The sequence below is a fragment of the Taudactylus pleione genome, unplaced genomic scaffold (assembly GCF_031769625.1).
Source record: "Taudactylus pleione unplaced genomic scaffold, aTauple2 ptg000212l, whole genome shotgun sequence".
Classification (NCBI taxonomy): Eukaryota; Metazoa; Chordata; class Amphibia; order Anura; family Myobatrachidae; genus Taudactylus; species Taudactylus pleione.
Window position 1 is genome coordinate 8,653,631 of NW_028284614.1, and position 22,393 is coordinate 8,676,023.

At 44.5% G+C, this 22,393-nt stretch overlaps 1 protein-coding gene across 3 annotated transcripts in view; it reads left to right on the forward strand.

The window, feature by feature from the left end:
• Window positions 1-11,166, forward strand: part of PHF21B (PHD finger protein 21B) — a 114,063-nt gene extending 102,897 nt beyond the window's left edge. For all 3 annotated transcript variants that reach the window (XM_088478298.1, XM_088478299.1, XM_088478300.1), the window contains exons 10-13: window positions 662-820; window positions 4,331-4,403; window positions 7,019-7,122; window positions 8,608-11,166. In XM_088478298.1, coding sequence (XP_088334424.1) covers window positions 662-820; window positions 4,331-4,403; window positions 7,019-7,122; window positions 8,608-8,832 — 561 coding nt within the window. In that variant the 3' untranslated portion in view covers window positions 8,833-11,166. The remainder of the gene's footprint in view (window positions 1-661; window positions 821-4,330; window positions 4,404-7,018; window positions 7,123-8,607) is intronic.
• The last annotated feature ends 11,227 nt before the right edge of the window (window positions 11,167-22,393 follow it).

Sequence of the window (22,393 nt, forward strand, 5' to 3'; positions counted from 1 at the left end):
GGGACTAATGATAGGCGACGAAATCCCGACGCCTATCATTATCCCTATGCCGGGAGCCCGATGCCCGGCATACCGAACGAAGGGGGGGGACTTGGGGTTAGCCACCCCCCCCCCCCCCCCTGGAGGTTTAGACTAGTGGATGGAGGGGTTAGGGTTAGGCACTAGGGGCGGAGGTTAGGGGGGGAGGGTTAGTGATACTTACCTTAATTCCCTGTCTGGATCTTCACTGCTGCCAGTCTTCCGGCGTCAGGATTTGGTATTTCATACCGATCCCGGCTAAGGCTAGTGATGGCGTGTAGCGGGGACTGCGGGCTATGCGGAGATGCGCCTGTTTTCGGGTTGGATCTCTTGCACCACAGCGATAGGGCAGGTGCCACTGCGCACTGACAGAGGTGACGGCCGCGAAGCCAAGCGTACAGCTAGGGGCGGCGCGGTCACAGATCTACATATGGGCGAATATCAGCGTTATTTCCCTGCGCACGCAAATAAGGACCAACTAGCGCTCACCTCTGCATCGGCCCCACAATCCCGCACATCTCTTAGCATTTGTTCTCCCCTCACCAGTAACGCTGTGATCGGTCAGGTGTGAGGGACGTCCGTCAGTCATCCCATCTATCTATTTCATGTTTTTCCTTCTCTTTTTTTATTTTTTTATATACAGGGCGACATCATTCACGACGAACACTGCTCAGCGTGCAAACGTGCCAATAACTTGAAGCCCTGCGGCACTTGCCCAAGAGCTTACCATTTAGACTGCTTAGACTCGCCTATGAAAATAGCACCCAAGGGGGTCTGGATGTGCCCAAAGTGCCAGCAAAAGGTGAGAAGAAGCGGCGTACCTTGCTCTCGCTTCACTCGGCTCACAGCGCAACATGCTTTGGTTTTGGCGCCGTCACACAGCAAGGGCGGGGCTAGACCGATGCCATGTACAGAGTAACATGTCATGTCATCAAGGCACCGCCCACTTTTCAAGAAAGTGAAGTGGGATCCCAGAGGGTGGAATACCATCCCGGGAGTCCAGTATGACTCCCCCATAGTCAAGCCAAGGAACACCGCCCTAAATATGCACCCCCTCCACTATTTTGTCTTATTCAATAAGATTGCTCCATTTTTGCACTGGCAATAGGGGTCTCCGCTGTGCAAGATGCGCCCTCACTCCACCCAGATTCTCCTATCAGCCAATGGAATCCTCTGCAAACACCGCCATCTTGTTCCACAGATTTATGCTTTAATGTAAGCTCATGGCACCAAACAATAGGATTTTGCCCTGTTTCTCACCTCCGAGGCCCAGTGCAATCAGCCATATTGCGGGCTGAGGCAGTATTTACATGCAGCCCATTCATTAACTAGAAACCAGTAACACCACTGAGGCTCGAAGTGACTCATGTCTCCGTGTCCCCTAGTTATTTGATCAGCTGCATTCTTGTAAATATTGGTTCAGCACACAGAGGGCCTGATTCAGAGCCGGACACTCTGAACGAGCGCTCGCTCTGAATCAGGGCATTTTTTTTTTTTTTAAATAGTGAGGCCTCTTGGACGCTCGCATAGCTGTGGGTTACCACCCACAGCTTATGCGAGCGTCCATGATGATGGTCGCGATGGTCTTGACCATCGCGACCATCGGGCTTGCGACGAGACCCTGCGGAAGAGCCAAAAGCACTCCCACTGACATCACTAGTGATGTCAGTGGGGCCGGACCCAGACGGTAGGCGTTCCCATGGGAACGCCTCCGTCTGGGCAGCCACGCCCCCGGTACGCCCACCAAAGGGGGCGTGCTGTCAATCAACATCGACAGCACGCCCCCTTTGGTGCGAGACCCATAACGACGGCTTGGCCGTCGTTATTCGGGTCTCGCGCATGTGCACGACGGAGCCACCACCATCATGCGCACTTGGGCACCATCGACCCGCTTGCGAGCGGGTCTGAATCAGGCCCAGAATGTGTACAGACGACAGGTGCACACTAGCTATGAATTGCTAGTTGTTAGTAGAGGGCGGAAGGAAACAGTCCCCCAACCAGCATTGTGTTTTTCTGGATACCGTACCTCAAGAAGATTATTTTCTGTAAGAAGTTTATTTGGTCCCCTGCCTCGGAGACACTACCCAATAGAATATCCTATTATAATAAATATATCCTGTTACAAGTGATGTTTATATCTAGATACTTCCTGATAAATGAAAGGTAGGTAACAATCGCCCTGATCCGAAGTCGCTTTCTTGGTAACACCACCAAGCATGGATGGTAGGGGTCACCCTCCCAAACATCTGCCACGTTCCTAGTCTCCCTTTGGCTCACCATTAGCGATAAATCGTACAGTATAGAGGCTCAGATGTAATGGCAGCTATGCGATTATCGGGAAACTGCACATGCTTTACTTTACCGATGTTGCTCGCTGCGACTTTTTACACGTAGTTTGATTGGCAACATGGCTGCGTTTGTGGGAGGTAACGGAGAGTGGGGGTAATAAAACAGGGGTGTCGCGACCCGCGTCTGCGATCCCGTACATAGGAAACGTGGCTCCGGTGTATTACTACCCACGGCCATTCTGCAGGACCTTTGACTCAGGCCTGCGACAATCGAATGGTCTGCGACTGATGCTGCGTCTGTGTACGCAGATGGATGGACTTACAAAGACGCAGATGGGCGCCTTAATTCTCCCGGCGGCTGCGTATTTTTACATAGCAGTTGCTTTCACAGACGCAGTTACAATGAAATTAGCATTCTTCTCTCAATCAGGCCCATGTACCCTTGATCATCGTGGTGAAAATGTCGCCAAGTTTCTAGTTTCTGTGATGTAAAGCAACGCTGACAAAGGCCCTCATTCAGAGCCGTACACTCTGAGCAGAGCGCACGCTCTGAATGAGGGCTGGGCTCCATTTTCATGGAGCGTCCTCCTGGACACTCGTATAGCTGTGGGTCACCACCCACAGGCTATACGAGCGTGCTTTTTGATGGCCGCGATGGTCGAGACCATCGCGACCATCGAAATTGCGAGCCGGAGCCTGCGGTTGAGGTTTTCAACCGCAAGCTCCGGAGTGATTTTGGCTCTATCAGAGCCAAAATCACTCCCACTGACATCACTAGTGATGTCAGTGGGCCGGCTTCTGACGGGAGGCGTTCCCGTGGGAACGCCCCCATCAGGGAGGCACGCCCACCAAAGGGGGCGTGCTGTCAATCAACATTGACAGCACGCCCCCTTTGATCGGACACAACGAGCGAAGGACTTTCCTTCGCTCGTCGCGTCTGGCGCATGCGCACGACGGAGCTCCCTCCGTCGTGCGCATGCTCAGTGCACACCATCGACCCACTTGCGAGCGGACAGCCGCTCGCGAGTGGGTCTGAATCAGGCCCAAAGGCCACATTGTTATGTCAAGATGTATTTACACTCGTGATGAGTTTTGTGTATGATATGACAGCAGTAACTATTACAGTATATTATTTATTTGTTAACTGTCAAATTGACAAAGTAATCTCAGTAGCATTGAGCAATGGGGAAATGCCAAACATCGTAAGCGGCGAGACAGAGTTTCCTATGGATGTATATCCGCTCCCATCTTGTATTCTGCTCCTTTCGTTATCTCCACCTTCGCACTGAGGGCTCGATTCAGACCCGCTCGCTAGATGTGTTCGCACGCACCCAGCGTATGCAATATGCAAATCCGGCAAGGCAGGCGATCGCACAGCATGGCATTAACATGCCCACTATGTCTTGTGTATGCAGACGCCGACCAGCCTGTCTTAAGAAGCCCACTTGCGCACGTCATCTCCAGGAAGTGTATGCAACCATCGGTAACATCGAAGACCATCTGATGCATACGCAGAACTTGTGGTTGACCATACCCTGCCGCAAGCACTGCGAGCGCATCAGTGTAAAATACAGCCAAGTGACGCGTACTATGGCGCTGCCTCTTAATTATGCGCGCCTCTGAAACAGCGTTAAGACGCTCGGGCACGCCTGCGTTCGCAGCTCCACTCCCCCGTCTCTAGCGGACATCCCCTGTCACCACCCACAAACGGCTTCTCCTGTCACTCATTCAGCCGGGCTGTCTGTGCGGTGAGTGAACGCTTCCCGTTCGCTCGGACTAGTTTACGCACGCGCACTGCAATTCGTAAGCATGCGCAGAATGCAAACATCGGCTGGCTGCGTGAGAACGCATCCTAGCGAGCGGGTCTGAATCCGGGCCCTGAGGACAGGCCAATGGCAGGAGACACTTGCACTATTTTTCCCCCTGTACGTTTCTGCTAATTCTTCTTATTTCTTTCACTTTTTATATTGAACAAAGAGAATTATCTGTAACTCTAAACTTCCTCTTCCTGTCTTCACCATTAGGTATTAAAGAAGGAGACAGTGCCATGGAGTGGGTCACTTGCTATTGTTCAGTCTTACGTGACACATAAAACAGGTGTGACCCTTTCTGTCGTTATTACTTTTACCTAAAGAGACCGTGGGGGCTTATTTTGTTCTGTAAACCATAGCAGCCAATCAGATGGAGGCTTTTAGCAGTCTGGCATAGTCAGTCTAATCAAAGCTGATATCTGATTTGTACTACATAAGCCCCAATGAGGTTTATTTACTGACCTGGTTTAAAGAACCCTAATGTGCTGTAACTTATAGCAACCAACTAGATGTGCCAAGATGCGAAAAGGGTGGGGGTTGAGCAAGTATACAGTGCTGGGCTGTGCCACATGGGCATCTCCATCCATGACCCCTTCCTGTGCCTTTTACAGCCTTTGACTAACCTAATCTTTCTCAAACCTGGTCCATATGGAACCACAACAGTACGTCTGCCCCCGGGGACTGGGCTGTCAGCACTATCGGTTCCTCCTTCTATGACAGGAACCGGGCGCTGCAGGAGAATGTCACTATGACAGGAACCGGGCGCTGCAGGAGAATGTCACTATGACAGGAGCCGGGTACTGCAGGAGATGTCACTATGACAGGGGCCGGGGGCTGCAGGAGAATGTCACTATGACAGGAACCGGGGTCTGCAGGAGAATGTCACTATGACAGGAACCGGGGGCTGCAGGAGAATGTCACTATGACAGGAACCGGGCGCTGCAGGAAAATATCACTATGACAGGAACCGGGCGCTGCAGGAGAATGTCACTATGACGGGAACCGGGCGCTGCAGGAGAATGTCACTATGACAGGAACCGGGCGCTGCAGGAGAATGTCACTATGACAGGAACCGGGGGCTGCAGGAGAATGTCACTATGACAGGAGCCGGGTACTGCAGGAGATGTCACTATGACAGGGGCCGGGGGCTGCAGGAGAATATCACTATGACGGGAACCGGGCGCTGCAGGAGAATGTCACTATGACAGGAACCGGGCGCTGCAGGAGAATGTCACTATGACAGGAACCGGGCGCTGCAGGAGAATGTCACTATGACAGGAACCGGGGGCTGCAGGAGAATATCACTATGACAGGAGCCGGGCGCTGCAGGAGAATGTCACTATGACAGGAACCGGGCGCTGCAGGAGAATATCACTATGACAGGAACCGGGCGCTGCAGGAGAATGTCACTATGACAGGAACCGGGCGCTGCAGGAGAATGTCACTATGACAGGAACCGGGGGCTGCAGGAGAATGTCACTATGACAGGAACCGGGGGCTGCAGGAGAATATCACTATGACAGGAACCGGGCGCTGCAGGAGAATGTCACACAGCAGCACCCGTTTCCTGCCACTGGTTTACCCCTCCGAGGGTGACACCCAGGTGCAGCCCACACCCCCTCATGACGCCACTGGTGGCAATGCCATGTGGTGGGGCCCGGGACTAGGGCCCTTATTCAGAGGCGGTCGCAAGAAGCGATAGTTCTCTCTGAATGAGGGTGGCCACCCACAGCTTAACGACCGACCAGGTTGATGGTCGCGATGGTGATCACCATCGGGGCTTACGACGAGACCCTAAGGTTGGGCCTCGGCACTCATAAGCCCCAGGGAGCTTCCTGCTCTGTTTGAGCAGGAAGCTCCCCACTGACATCATCATTGATGATGTCAGTGCGGCCGCCCACAAAACGGTAGGCATTCGCATGGGAACGCCTCTGTTTGTGCTGCCACCCCCCGGCCCACCTACCAAACGAGGCGAGCTGTCGATCAACATCGACAGCCGCCCCTTTGGTAACGTGCTCCAGAGCGAGAGAGTTTCTCTCTCGCTCCGGGGCTTGCGCACACGCAGTGCGGCCGCTGCGCGTGCGCAGGACTAACCGTCGAGTCGGTTACGAGCCCATCGGCGCTTGCGACCGACTCTGAATGAGGTCCTGTATACCTGCCCAGACTCCAGCGCACATGCCTCTTGGCGTCCAGTATTTGAGAAACGCCGGACTAACCTAACGAAACCAAATTTCTATATATTGCAGCACATTAGTACACTTTGCTGTGTAAGAACCAATTAGTGTTTAGTTTTGCTGCATTTGTAGTTCGCATGTTACACTGTATTGCTGACAGGACTGGAATTGTTAAAGGTTACCTATGGAAAATAAAGTGCATTGCTTCCATAAATAATATAGGTTTCTACTAAAAAAAAAAAATATATATATATATATATACATTTTATTCTGAAAAATGATACAATTCTAGGTAGACTTATTTATCTGTTACTATGTGGAAGATGTAGGTCTAATTTTTGGACAAACCATGTGCTTGTTAACATCAATCGCACCATTTATGTCGATCCATTCCTCGCTACCACTAAAGTGCCATGATCTGGACAGAGCCTTTGGGACTTAATCCGGCACTTCTTCCTGGGGTTGCAGAATCTCATCATTTGGCTGAAAGAAACGTTTTTGAATTACAACCGAACATGGGGAAAATACCCCAATAGACTGCGAACAGTAACACTCACGGTTGAAGCTTCTATTCCCATTACGGTAAATGGCAAAAACGCATTCTTTTGAACGCAAGAGATGAAGAACTAGCAGCATAGAGTAGGAGGTCACCTCAGTCCTGGAGGTCACTACCCAGCATGCATTTGTATAGCGCCAGCACCAGCTGACTCACTGCGTTCTCTTACAGTGAAAGAGGAAGAGAAGCGGAAGTTGTTGAAGAAAGGAAATGAGCTGAAACACGAACAGAGACAGCTGGAAGATCAAGAGAGACTCCTGAACAACGCCATGAAGGTGAGGACGTTATGATCACCATACATAATGTTAGCCGCCTTTGCCTCGATGTTAATGATATGTCCCGCATAGATATTGTGTTGTATGAGATGTAACCGTGTACAGCGTGACAATATTCAACAGCCAACGGGCCCCACTCAGGCGGTCACCTGATGCCTACAGCGATTTGACGTGCCGCAAAGCTGACAACAATCGGCTTCATTAGTTCTAGACGGCAAGAGAAATATGACCCCGCTAAAGCTGTACCTTCGTGCTAGCTGTAGTATTAACCCAGCTGACGTGAAGATAACATGGGCCTCTGCCAAAGTAGGGTACGGTAGGGGCGCTGGATACAGAATTAGAATGGTGGACACAGGGCTGTATATAGGTTGCACGTATAACACGTTGGGCTGTAGTGTTGGTCACAAGGCCTTTATGGTGGGGATAGGACTGTGTAATGTCGCCACAATGCCTTCCGCTGCGGTAAACACATATAAATGGAGCAGGTAGCTTCACAGAAACTGCCTTGCAAATAATACTGGGCATGGGTTCACTGAAACCAATGGACTCCATTCCCGTACTTGCTTTTACAAGTGTTCAGTTAATGTTAGTAAAAGCTTGTAGCTTGATTGTTTAAAGACATTCAAGGGTCGATTCATTAAGCCGCAAACGACTTGCGGGGTGTGTCTAATGGATGCGGCCCCCTTAAACGCTTCTGTGACATCGCTTCTACAACATTAATCCGTTCTGCATGATAAGTCCAAGTGTTTTGTATAAGAAATGGAGGGGGGGTCCGACTATTATCTTTTTAAAATTGATAGATGTCACCGACGTCTATAGTTCACAAGTAGATAAGTTAGAAACAAATTAATTTAGCTTCACTTTCAACTAAGTCAGCAGAAAAGTTATTGACAATCATTTTATATGACTTGAATTTTTTTTGTTTGCCGTTTATGGGTTACACATCTATAGCAGGGTTGGGTACGGGATGCCGGCGTCGGGATTATGACGCACCGGGTTCCCGAGTGCCGGCATCCAGACAGGGTTAGGATACCGTATCCTATCCCTAACCCCCCGCTGCCTAAACCTAACCTGCCCCCGACCCTGGCCCACAGCCTAAGCCTAACCGTTCCCCCTAGTACTTAACGCTAACTCATTCCGCCTGTTGGTATTATTACTACATCCCCTATAGCACGCTGTGCTCCGTGTATGAAAAATATAACCAAAACATATTTTTTTCTTTTATGCATTAAGGCCCACATAGGGGAAGCTGTAGAAATGTACAAAGATCTTAATAAAACAGATGGGAGACCTATATCAGTTCCCTGGTTATATTGTACTACTGGATACGTGAGCTAGTGATATAGTTTGATATTTTCTGAAACACGGAATGCGGTATATTATACGATCCTTTATATTATACACATCCATTTTAGTGTTATCCATTCATGCGTAGAGCCAGTTTTTAATATAACCATCATATTTTATTCTCTCCCCATGTGACAGAAATGCTTAGAGCTAAAGAATAGCTTGCTGGCCCAGCAGAGGGGAACTCAGTCATCTTTGGAACGTCTGAAAACTCTCATTAGACTGATACAAAACGAGCAGATGCTTCAGGTTACCATGACCACAACCACCTCTTCTTCCTTGCTGACGGTCCCCTGGATCAAACCCTCCTCCGCCACCCCTACTCTACACAAAGGCCTGCAGCAGTCTCACAGTAACAATTGACACAGCCAGATGGAACAATAACTTTAAGCAAATTTCGCCAAGAAAGGAAAAAAAAACCCCGAAAGAACGGTCTGTCTTTTTCTAAAATGCTCGCACCCATTGCATCGATGTACAAGAGGGCTCGCAAACACATTAATGTGTTTTGTAAAACCCAACCGCAGCAGTGGTGAAGAGAGAGCAGTGTTTGCTGCGCCAGATGCCGCGACACCTTCAGTGCTTATCAGTTTTTTTTCACTTCATTTTACGTTGGCCTTAAAATACTTCTGTATTATTTAAAGAGATGGAGAAAAATAAAAAACAGTGTATGAAAGGGCCAAATTCCGATCGTAGCGAGGTGAACGGCGCTCCTTTGCCTAACAATTCACCTTTTGTTTATTTGTCAGAAGAATGAATTATAGTACAATTAGTATGAAAGGGGATTTGGGACTCTATTTTGGGGGACATGAATAGGTAACAAAATTGTATGAATAGTTTTTTGGACTATACAGCCCTTTCATATCAAATCTGCCACATGTATTCAGGTTAATTGTTTAAAGGGGCTGTTGGTAAGGGTTAAGTTAGTAATTACTCAGAGCCTTCAAACAAAAGCTGATTTTTTTTCAGTATTAATACAGCTGAGGTTTGCAGATATATTAAAAGAAAACTGTATAAACTTAGCGTTTCTAGTGGGATATTGAAGTATTTTCATGCTTGTGTATACGCGTGCTGAACTATTTAACAAAGTATGACTGTAAAACTCCTTAATTTGTACTTATTTTGCTATTGATGTATTTTTCTCATTAAGGTTTTTTTTCCTCTTGAAAGATTTAACAATGACAAAGTGGGTAACTTTGGTAGCTCGAAATATTTACGTTTTGGTAAAGAAGAAAAAAAATAATTTTATTTTATTTTTTATTTTTTTTCATCAGATTTTTTTAATTATTGTTATTTATTTGATTTTTTTTGCCAGTACAGACAATATGCCAAAAAACTTTACCTTTTTGTACTGCATTTTTATTATAAAATAAGTAATGTGAAAGGAACAATATGCATTTTTTATTTTATTCTCGCAGAAGTATCTGCTTATATGGTACAGAAAAAAACTGCCTCAAATGGAGTTTCTCATATCTGATATAATATTTTGTTTTTTAAATATTGTTTTTTTTAATGCTATGGATTATTAAGTAGGTGGGATTGGGCGGGCAGGGAAGACTGATATTTTTTTTTGAAGACTGCTTCTAAAATTATTCTTAATTCTTCTATATTTCAGCTAGTCTTCCTGATACCACAGTGGTCAGCCTAGCCTAGCATCTTAATAGGCCACAGTCTAATGTCGACTATGTTTGGTTTCAAAAGATAGGCAACAATGTCTGATGTTTAATTTTAATATACGTGTTTTGTTCCCTTCATTAAGACATATGTGATACAGTTAATTGTTTACGAGATTAACAGCTTGAAAATGGTCAGTCAAAAAAAAAATATCCAAAATATATAAGCACCTTTTAGAAATGTATTTTGCTGAAACCATTTATTTTCGCTTTATACATAGAAACTACAGTAGCTTTACCTAAATTGTTGGCTGTTATCGATCAGTTTATTCAGTGTTGGAATTTTATTGATTCATATTTTTTTTTTAATGAAGTAGTCTCAAAGCGGTATGCACATTTGTATCCGGCTTCCTTTTCCATTTCAGCATGTTATTTTATTTATTTTTTTCTTTAGACTTGACACTGAAATACATGCTTTGATCATTTATAGACTGCTTTAAAAAAAAATTATCACACAAATCTCATATTGAGAGTGCATTAACATTGACGAGGAGTACACAACAGAAGGCAGCTCTGCTGTACATTTGCATATCACACAGTTGTGAATGTCTTACAAAACGGTTTGGTGGTTGATCACTAATAGCATTTAATGGTCCCATCCACCATTTTCACAACTCCGGGAGAAACTGTGCAGTACTATACAGATCTATTTTAATACACTTAACAATGGGTTGACCAAGATTTTTATATTCTTTTACTGATGAACAAAGCAAACTTGATTAAAACACAATTGTTATACATTGGTTATTTTACACCAATTACACATTCAAATATGGCTTGCAATGTAGTTTTTTAGGTTTAAAGGGTTTTTTAAGTTTATTTTATTCTTAAATAAAAAATTTAAAATGTGCAGCTAGAAAATGTGAGGGGATATATGAAGAAATGTATTGGACTGTTAAAAGTAGTTTTATTTATTTTGGTTTAATTTAAGGGAACAGTCCATTTAGTGTGCATAGAAAAAAGTGTTTGTCCTAAATATTACAATGTAGTTTTACTTCTCTATGATGCATTAAAACTTGATTGACAATTTTGTGTTGCTTGTGTTGAAATATTTTGATCATGGAGCGTTCATAGAGAGAAATCAATTTCAGCTGTATATATTTACGGAGTGTGTGGATTAACTGATATTAAAAAGGTTGACATTGTCTAGATAGACATCAAATGTTAGATAGTGAATAGGTCGACAGGTACAAATGGTCGAAAGGGTCAAAAATGTTGATACAAAAATGGTTGACGCATTATTTTTTTGTTTTCTAGCCTTAATCTTCACCCTAACCCTCCCCTTGGTGCCCAACCCTCCCTTCCTGGCGCCTAAACCTAACCATCCAGGTAGGTGCCTAACCCTTACCATCCCTTCTAGTGCCTAACCCTCCGGTAAGTGCCTAACCCTAAAAAAGTAAAAAATAAAAGTCGGCCATTTTTGTGTCGACCATTACTGGGTTGACTTTTTGTCCATGTCGACCATTTGTACCTGTCGACCTTTTTACATGTCGACCTTTTTCCCAGTCGACCTATTGACTGTCTAACATCTGGTGTCTATCTAGACATTGAAACCTTTTTACTGTCTATCTATAGTCCGGAACCCATTTACGGAGTATTGTTTATTTACATCCCATGAGGCTGTAACATAACATTTGCAGGTGATGGTACATCTATTACATCTTTTGGACTCTGCTATTATCAGTATGGAAGTGCCATATTAAGGATTTGGTTCAGAATCCTGCCAAACACACATGGTTTGGCAAGATTCAGACATTACCAATCTTTACAGTTTACTTTAACCAAATTCTGGGGATTTTAATGTGCAGTTATTGATTTAAAGAATTACATTTGCAGATAGGATTTGAACATTTAGGGCACTCAAACGTAATTTTAATTTGCAAACTAGTGTGCCGGAAAAACATCAGTAGTCAAATTTGTAAGGGATCACTTTATTTAAAAAGATTAAGTTAAAAAAATATTCTGATTACCTAGGACTCCCAATAGTCCAGTGCTGTAGAGTTGAGACATTTAAGATGGTGTGTAATAAAATACAAGAAAAAAAATAACCTTACCCAATGCGTGCTGGATCTGTAACTGTAAAGCGCAGTGAAATATGTTGACAATAATAAATGTTAATAAATAAATGTGACTAATAGTCCAAAATTACTGATTGCACTCTCCTCCAGATATCTTCATCCCACTTCTAACACCAATTATAGGAATTCAACTTTGTTATTCAGCAGAATACTTTGTACAACTATTGGGTATTCTGCTGATTCCTAAAATAGTGCATCCATCAATAAAAGTGTGTGTGTGTGTGTTTTCAAAAAGTTTCTGTGAAGTGGATCTTCGCCAACATGGGTTCAAATAATCTGTCAAATATATATGTACAGTAAGCTTTTATTATTGCTGATTTCTGCTGCTGACAGCAGAGCTTTTGGAAGCAAAGTTTGGGCCTGTGCCATAGAGAACGCTATCCTATTGAACATTGATTGAGAGCTGAAAATCCAACTGTTGAAAATTCTGCCCTCCAGCATCCGTGTCACAACTCCATTCTGCTCTGAAATCTTACATATCTGTTATTGTGAATCCCGTTCTCTTATGCTACAATTACGGATTTGGAAATCTGTTAAAGTTCTGATAACCAGTAGGAATAAAACTGCAAGGAACGCTGCAGTTACAGTTCCTTGAGAAGGGACGTGTCAGGGAAGGGGACTCATTTCTAAATGTAATTATGCCATTTGTGCTATAAATTTTAAAAGCAAAATGTTCTCTAGTATGTTCAATAGTAACAAATGTGAACGTGACTACACAAACGTTGGGAGAGTAATGAATATTACCTTTGCATATGTTTGATGCATCTGTTTGTAGGTCATTCCTGTGTCTTTTAAGTATATCACCTATTCACAATAGTCAGCCATTTTGTATGCTGAACCAACTTTTTGAAGGACTAGTGGCCTCATGCCTCAGTGATGTCACTTGTTCTCTGGGAATTGAAAGGCTGCATTCTCTAAGACACAGGTTCTCAAACTCTTTCCTCAGGACCCCAAACAGTGCATGTTTTTCAGGTCTCCTCACAAAATGACAAGTGAAATAATTCAATTCGCCTGTGGGTCTTTTAAAATGTGTCAGTGAGTATTGAATACACATGCGCACCTGCTTGATGACCTTGGAAAACGTGACCTGTGTGTGGTCCTGAGGACCAAGTTTGAGATTTAAGATCTTGGTCCAGTTCACAAAATGGCCGCCTCCACCCTCTGTAAGGGAACAAGGGAGCTAATTTTCAGGGTGTTCTACGAGTGAAGGCAAAACACCTCATATAAGTCACTTATATATTTACCATTGTATCACTGAGCCAGTCGTCATACAGTAGTTATGTAATGTTAACATATCTTTACCACAGTTATTAACAGAAACATAGGAAAGCATTCTTTTGTAATAATTAGGGGTTGTCATTTTTTTTCTTTAAATGTCCAGTATTAATGTGAGCTGAAGCTGCTACACAATTTAAATGTCCAAATAAGATATCAGCTGTGAGTCCCAATTGACCGCTGACCGATCTATGTCATAGGGTAGAGTTATACGTTGTAAATAGGCAACTTAATAAACAAAGGTCAACATTTTTTTAGTGTCAGTTGTAACTGGATCTTCTTAGATACGCCGGTTTTTCTATAATGTCTTCTGCATTATGTATGTGTAAAAATAAATGTTGTTTTTCTATGATTGCTCTGCTTTCAAAAACCAATAGAAACGGGTAAATGCCAATGGCCCGATTCCGATTCTATTAGGTAAAAATCAATGTATTTGAGAAGTGACCGGTCGTCTTCCTTACTGCTTATAATAAATGCCCCTAAAGGAGGGGATGCAGGTGTTTTATTTTATTTTCTCTAGTGTATCTCTCTTTCTGGCCCAAAGACCTGTCACGTGCAACACAAAGCTGTATTATTATTATTAATAATGAGGGAATGTTGTTGTCTACAGCTCAGGGAATCCCTGACAGACACATTGGGGGCGATTCAATTCAATGCGAATTGAATAGCGCCGGGAGCGAGCTCCCGGAGCGATTCAATTCACTGCGCTCTGTGGTCGGAGAATGCCAGTTAATGCGGTCATCGCACCTTAACAAGGGTGTTAAGGCGCGGTAACCGGCATTCTCTGACCAAAGTGCCGGGCACAGCCAGCCGCGCTATGTAGAAAAACAGCCGCGCACCCGGCACTTTGTTTGGTTTTCTCTTCGCATCCCCAGGGGGGTGCGTGAAGAAATCCTTAGCGCGCCCAAACAGCGCGGTGTATTGAATAGCTTCGGGAGTCTCTCCCGTCGCTATTCAATAGCGCGTTGAATTGAATTCCCCCCATTGAGTGCAGATATAACAGGTGAGACCTGACTGCTCTGCAAGGCTCTTGTAGAGACACAGTTGAACATAGTGATTCCAGATCAATAAAACAGAGGAATAAACTTTAACTTGACATTTGTTTTCTGCGTTGATGATTAAGGACAATACCATTAAAAAATAAACTTTTTTTTTCTCTCTCTAACTCTTTCTCTACGGTTGATCTGGATTATAATTAGAAAAACCTGTATAACACTTTTAATATGGGGGTGAATTTACTATGGAGTGCTCTTCAAAGCAGTTACTTGACGGTTTAAAGGGGATGAAATATTGAATATGAAACCCAGCAAGGAAACACCCCGGCACCAGTTCCACCAACTAAGGGAAGTTTTTTTATTCTGTTTCTCATACTGTCAAATTGTATTGTAAATGTTTAATGTAATGTACACCAAGGCCCAGCGCCTTAGAGGGAATTATGTATTTATCCAGTGTGTTCTGTGTATGATTGCCCCTTTAAATCCAGCATCCAAACCGCTGAATGGTAATATAACCTTCTGGGGCTTATACGAAAGTATTGTGTGATTTATTGGTGTAATGCTATTCTATATACCTTCCATCCAGGTGAATTGTATTCCATACAGTAAAGGTGCGTACAAACTGGGCGATTAAAGTGGACGACTGAACAATAACGATATCGTTATTGTTCAGTCATCCACTTTATCGTCCATTTTAAAAACCAAAACGAACGATAACGACGATGCGCGTTCCCGCGGGTCGTTCGTCATTATTGTTCATCGGGTAAACATGCAGGCCAACCTGACGATATTGTCAGGTTGCTGCATGTTGGGGAATGGGGGAGAGAGCCCGGCGCTGAACGATATTGTTAATGATATCGTTCAGCGGGTGTGCTCAATGTCATGAACGACATTGAGCACAGCCTGCCGGGGACACACTACACGATATCGCTCAGGGAGCATATCGTCTAGTGCAGGGGTTCCCAACCACGGTCCTCAAGGCACACTAACAGTCCAGGTTTTAAGGATATCCATAGTTGAGCACAGGTGACTTAATTAGTACCTTAGTTATTTTGATTTAACCATCTGTGCTTAAGCATGTATATCACTAAAAGCAGGACTGTTAGTGTGCCTTGAGGACCGAGGTTGGGAATCACTGGTCTAGTGTGTACGCTCCTTTAATCTGTAGAGTGAGAAGTCTGACTGGTAAAGTGTACTGTGTCATGTTATAGTTTGACTTCTGCAAGCTGCCATCATTGTTTTCCGGAAAGCCTCCCGGTTTTAACGATCACCCAGATCTTTGTATCTTTTGGGTATGACCGTTTTGGTAACCATGGGAACACATGGGGGCTGGTGCCGGGTAAGTAGTACCCCTGTCTGGGTAACCTATCTTCTAAGAAATTGCAATAAAAAGGTCAACACACACATGGGCTCCTAGGCAATGATTCTGGCACAGACCAAGATGGCTGCCGTCCCATGTGACTATGGACCCCAGTGTGTCTAGTCACATAAATGAACAATATGCGATTGTTCCTGGAAGGATAAACAAGAAGCCTCTCTTGCCAGTAGGATTTAGCAACGCTTTGAACACCGCTACAAACGAAAGCATGCACGCACATCTCGCTTTCTTTTTGCCAAACGTAGCATTCTCGGACAGACGTTCGCTTCCCTACAGAAGCTGTGGCAGCAATTTTCTCACTTTGTTTTTTTTTCGCTGGACCAGCAGAGACCAAAAGATAAAAAAAGAAAAACCAGACAGCTGTAGGCCTGTAGATGCTTTGCCGCGCGGACCTTGTGTGTTCATTAAAATAATCTCTTTATAACCAAAGTCGTTTTTTAATGAAAATCAAAATACATTTGTAATGTTAACCTAAAAACTCAGCTAAAAGACAGCAGCCAATTACATTACACTGCAGGGTGCCTCAATAATTAATGTGGATTCAAGAAAATGTAGATTTACGGAGCTTTAATCTCCCGAAATATTTTCAATTTCTCTCTTTTTTTTTTTTCTACACTCCTGAGGGGGTCAGTTTCTTTTAACAGTCTGAGATCTAACACCCTGGTTATCGCAGGGAACTTCAAAATTGTTAGTTGCAGGAGAGGATTGTGCCTTTCGCTTGAAGGATATATTGTAGTGCTTTGTTTATTGTTTTCGAGTTACCTTTTTATCATTGTAGTAGGTAGGATACGTATGGATGAGGCTTTTGCAAATTGTATTGTTCCAGTTCCCTAGATACTTTCAAAGCGATTGTATTTTGTTTTTTCCCCCGCTGTACACAGTATGCTAATTTTGTTTTGCTCGGAAAAGCGAGCTTACGCCGCCTTTTGTCAATGGGTCACTTCTCTGCCCTACTTATTAAAATTCCGGCATCCGTCTGAGGTTAATTGGCTACAAATGCTGCCCGAGTCTTGATGTTGAGCGTTATTAATCTGTAACCTCAAAACAATTTTACATTCTAAAAGTAAACTGATTTTTGCAATTGCTTGGATGACATTTAGTGCATATATCCCGGGTGTGGGTCGTGAATTAGAGTTTGGTTATGTGCTCATGACCATTCATTTATTATTAATAATAATATTATTATTGTCATTAACATTTGCATAGTGCCAGCACAGCTTCTGTGAATGGAGAAGAGCAGGAGTCTCACATAGAACAAATATTAATCCATAAGGGACCTGATCCTGAGGGGTATATATACTAAAGTGCTGGTGGTTTTTAGAAGTGGAGATGTTGCCCATAGCAACCAATCATATTCTAGCTATTATCTTCTAGAAGGTGCTAGATAAATGTTAAGTAGAATCTGATTGGTTGCTATGGGCAACATCTCCACTTCTAAAACCCAGCATTTTAGTAAGTATATCCCTGAGTCCAGGGGCGTTTCTAGAGAGGAGGGGGCCCGTGTAAAGTCTCCGACACTGGCCCCCTCCTCTCCGCCCGGCGGCCGGCAGCGCACTGAGATGTGCGCGGCCAGTGCCGGAGTTATAGACTCTGGGCACTAGAGTGTGCCCAGAGTCTATAATGAATGCACAGATCACCGGGAGCCGCGGTGGCCATTTTCCTTGTACTGCGCATACGACGGAAAAATGGCCGCTGTGGCCATTTTCCAATCGTTTTACTGCGCCAGACTCCCGTGCCGACGGACTCCAGAGAGGTAAGTAATATTATGGGTGCAGGGTGTGCCCCTGGACCCAGGGGCCCGTGTTCCCTGCACCCATTATAGATACGCCCCTGCCTGAGTCGGAGGCAGCCGTTTCTGTATCTTCGTCTTTTACCGGTCGCACGTCTAACTTTTTTGCAAATGCTGCTACAGTACAAAGCCCTTTCCCTGGAGTACAGAGGTGCGAGCGAATGTGTAAGGACTGATGCCCACTTTCAGCGCCCATATACTCTGAATTACCAATTGGTGCGTGTTTAGATGCGCCATTGGTCGCACCATCAAAACTTGCTCCTGCTCTATGGCAGGTGCGGAATCTGCATCTAATTATGGCCTATATGTACAATTCTGTGTCTACATAACTGCTATCGGCGACACGCCTCTGACACCCCCATATAACGCCCATAAGACTCCATGCGTCCTCTTAGTCGCCTCTCAGTCACCACCCCGGAACATCTAATACATTTTCAAAACCTTTCTGAAACCGTGCGTCTACGATGCAGCTCAATCGCAAATACGACTCTATGTGCACGCAAGCTGGAGGTATGCGCAGAAGAAAGCCATCGCTCCACCGAGTCCGGCAGTTTTTCCAGACTGGGAAGGGGCAAAGTAGCAGAATGCCTCCTGTAGTAGGGAGTGGCATCATTGCCACCATCACAATGCGCCGTGCGATGGGATGGAGCCTTATTGGTTAGTGTGCATGCACGGTGGGCACCGTAAGTTTGTGCATTCCCAAAAAAAGCACTGCTGTGGGTACTCCATCCTAGTGTCCACAGCAGAATGGACGTCAGCTGCGTTCCCGGCAGCGAATGGCTCATGCATTACCATCATGAACATCGGTGGTTGGCAATTCTGTACCAAGCTTCGGTAAGGTGGCATGCACAAGAAAAAATGGTATGGAGGGCAGGCAGCATGGGCTAACGGTCATTAGGCAGCCTGTGTCTTTCCAAATATTGTGGAACCACAAAGCCCAGCATGTGGTTCCACAATACTGTGACTGTAAATGAGGAAACCGTGCCCTATTTATTTAATCTTGGAGCACAAACGTCTCCCTCAGTTACCAAAACATTCCAGAAGGTCTTGCTGTGGCCCGGAGGCAGGGGGTGCGCCCTTCCCATCTGCTGCCGCTGGTCTCTTTGTTGCCTGAGGGAAGCTCACGATTTACACACTGTCCCGTACGAGGAATAGAAGCCATATGTTCTCTATATTATGTGTATATGACAGAGGCCGACCCTACCATAGTATATTGTTTTTTTTCTTCTCTAACTTGATAAGCCAATAGCACACAGGCAATTGTATCTAGTACATTTTGATTGCTATCATTTTAATCGCCCAGTTAAAAGTGACCAACTTGTTATTCACTTAAAAATAAGGCAAAAGGTTTCTTTTTTTTTAATGCTCAATATGGTGGCACAGTGGTGAGCATTGCTACCTTCAAAAACTGGGGGGCCTTCTTCAAACTTTGCTGTGATGTTGTGTCCCTTTGGCATTATATGTATGGTGTTTGTATGTTCTCTCTATTTGCCTGGTTTCCTCCCATAGTTGAGGGAAACACAATGGTAGATTCATTAGCTTCTGATGACACTGACCTGTGTGTGGAGTAGAGATTAGGTAAGGCTTGGCCAACCTATGGCTTTCCAGCTGTTGAGGAACTACAGCCATGGCCAAAAGTTTTGAGAATGACACAAGTATTGGTTTTCACAGAGTTTGCTGCTTCAGTGTATTTAGACCTTTTTGTCAGATGTTACTATGGTATACTGAGGTAACATTACAGGCGTTTCATAAGTGTCAGAGGCTTTTATTGACAATTACATTAAGTTTATGCAAAGAGTCAATATTTGCAGTGTTGACCCTTCTGTTTCAAGATCTCTGCAATTCGCCCTGGCATGCTGTCACTCAACTTCTGGGCCACATACTGACTGATGGCCGCCCATTCTTGCCTAATCAATGCTTGGAGTTTATCAGAATTTGTGGGTTTTTGTTTGTCCACCCGCCTCTTTAGGATTGACCGCAAGTTCTCAATGGGATTAAGGTCTGGGGAGTTTCCAGGCCATGGACCCAAAATTTCGATGATCACTCACAATTTTGCCTAATAATCCATGAATAAAGAATGATACCAAAACATCCTCAAAGAGCAACTTCTCCCAACCATCCAAGAACAGTTTGGTGACGAACAATGCCTTTTCCAGCATGATGGAGCATGCTGACCTTAATCCCATTGAGAACTTGTGGTCAATCCTCAAGAGGTGGGTGGACAAACAAAAACCCACAAATTCTGATAAACTCCAAGCATTGATTAGGCAAGAATGGGCGGCCATCAGTCAGTATGTGGCCCAGAATTTGAGTGACAACATGCCAGGGCGAATTGCAGAGGTCTTGAAACAGAAGGGTCAACACTGCAAATATTGACTCTGTGCATAAACTTAATGAAATTGTCAATAAAAGCCTTTGACACTTATGAAATGCTTGTAAAGTTACCTCAGTATACCATAGTAACATCTGACAAAAAGGTCTAAAACCACTGAAGGAGCAAACTTTGTGAAAACCAATACTTGTACAGCCATGGCCAAAAGTTTTGAGAATGACACAAGTCCCAGTATACCCTCCCACTGATCAGTTGGTAAAGCATGCTGGGACCTGCGGTTTCACAACAGGTTGGCCAGGCCAGGTTCAGAGTGTAAACTCCACAGGGGCAGTCAGTGATGTGCAGGATTAAATATTCCCTGTTTGTTGCTGCATAATATGTTACATTAATAAAGCATAATAACATTCTCTGTTTATGTATTTCCAGCATACAGAGTATGTTTGTTCATTCACATCGGTGCCTGTCATAGTGGAGCGTACAATCTAATCCCTACCACGCAACTGTACTCCATTTTGTGGACAGGCCTTGTGATTTTTAGCTGTAGGTAGCTCAGCTGCCCTCCGCTTGCGTCTGAATGGCTGTGACTGAATAGCAATGGGGCGTTCGCATTTTATGAGGGCGTGTTGGCAGAATTACGGGTTATGTTGAGTTGAGCTGAACTCTTGTGCCAAGGTTAGGGCAGATGTAAATGATCCCTCACAGTGACAACACATAGACTAGTGCAAGTCTGGATACAGGCAAACATCCGCACTTGTTTTTTATTTTTCCCAGCCCCTTTTTGTTTTTATCTAAAGTCCTTCTTATTCCTGTCCCGTAGCTGCTTACGGTCACATTCACCAACATGGTAATAATAAGTCACCTATTTCTGCAAAGTCAGACTATTCTCAATTACAGAGTCACCTCCCAGTTTTTAATGTAGGTGGGCAGCACTTCTGCCCAAGTGACTGCCGCAGCTGCGACCCTTTCAGCTGGGAACAGGGAGTCTCTATAGTTGGTTAAACAATTAGGGGTCTATGTACTAAGCCTAGGGGAGATAAAGTACCCACCAATCAGCTCCTAACTGTCATTTTTCAAACACAGGGCCGTATTCAATTTGTTTCGCACCCGCCATACTTTTTCGCCTGCCCGACTTTTCACCTATATCGCGTGTTTTGGGTGCGAAAACGTTTCGCGCGTGTCCCCCGTATTCAATTTCAAAGTGGGCGAAAACGGCACCCGGCGAACTTGAAAAGGTGGAAAGTACTCTCCAAAATGGGGTAATCAGCCTGACACCCCCCAAAAGAGACACTGACATGGGGGATCACTATGGATACCCCCGAATTGGCCTGCTGAAGGTATATGGGGATTTAAAATGTTCTCAATAGCTGCTGTTTTACATATTTGCGTAAGGGGTGAAGAATAGCATTTATCAGGGTTTTTTGGTGAAATTAAGTAGTCCCATCAAATTTGGGGTACCTAAAAATGGGGGAGTAGCATATTTTAATGTTGCTAAAGTGAAGATTTAAAAATCATAAAAAATCCACCTCCCACTGGCACCTGCAAACTTAAAAACACCTGGGGCATACTTGGGGACCCCCAGGAGTCTTATTTCGCTAGTTTTTAAATGTGTCCCCCAACTTTGCTCTTTTTCGCCCCCAAAATGAAAGTACTTTTTTGGGGAGTTCTGAAGTATTTTTTTTTTTTAATTTTGGCGCAGTTTATCTTTGGGGGACTGTCTTAAGCCTGCAAAGGGGATCCCGCAACGTTGCACCCCAAAACCCCAATCCTGCACTTTTTTCCGCCTGCTATTCATAGGCGAAACTCTTTAGCCGGGTCCATTGCATTGACTTTCCGTATCGGCGAAAAGTATTTGAAATTGAATACAGCAAAACTTTTCCGCCTGGCGAAATGACATCATCGGCGATACTTTTTCGCCAAAACTGACTTTTCGCTCCAAATTGAATACGGGCCATAGCCTGTAAAGTGATAGTTAAGAGCTGATTGGTTGGTACTTTATCTCTGTCCACTCGATCTCTCTCCAAGGCTTAGGGGGAGATGTACTAAGCTCTGGAAAGTGATAGACTACCAGCCACTCAGCTTCTAAGGGCCGTATTCAACTAGATGCGAAAAGCCATTTTTTGGCGAAAAAGATTCGCCGATGACGTCATTTCGCCAGGCAGAAAAGTATCGCCGTATTCAATTCCAAATACTTTTCATGGATGTGAAAACGCAATGCAATGTTATAGGCGAAAAAGATTCGCCTATGAATAAGTGGTGAAAAAAAGTGCAGAATTGTGGTTTTGGGGTGCAAACGTCAGCACCCTTGGGACAGCCCCCCAAAGCATAACTGCTTCAAAAAAATCCTTTAAAAAAAGGGGACAGAAAAAAAAAATCTCGGGGTACAAACTTAAAAACTTGAGGAACAAGC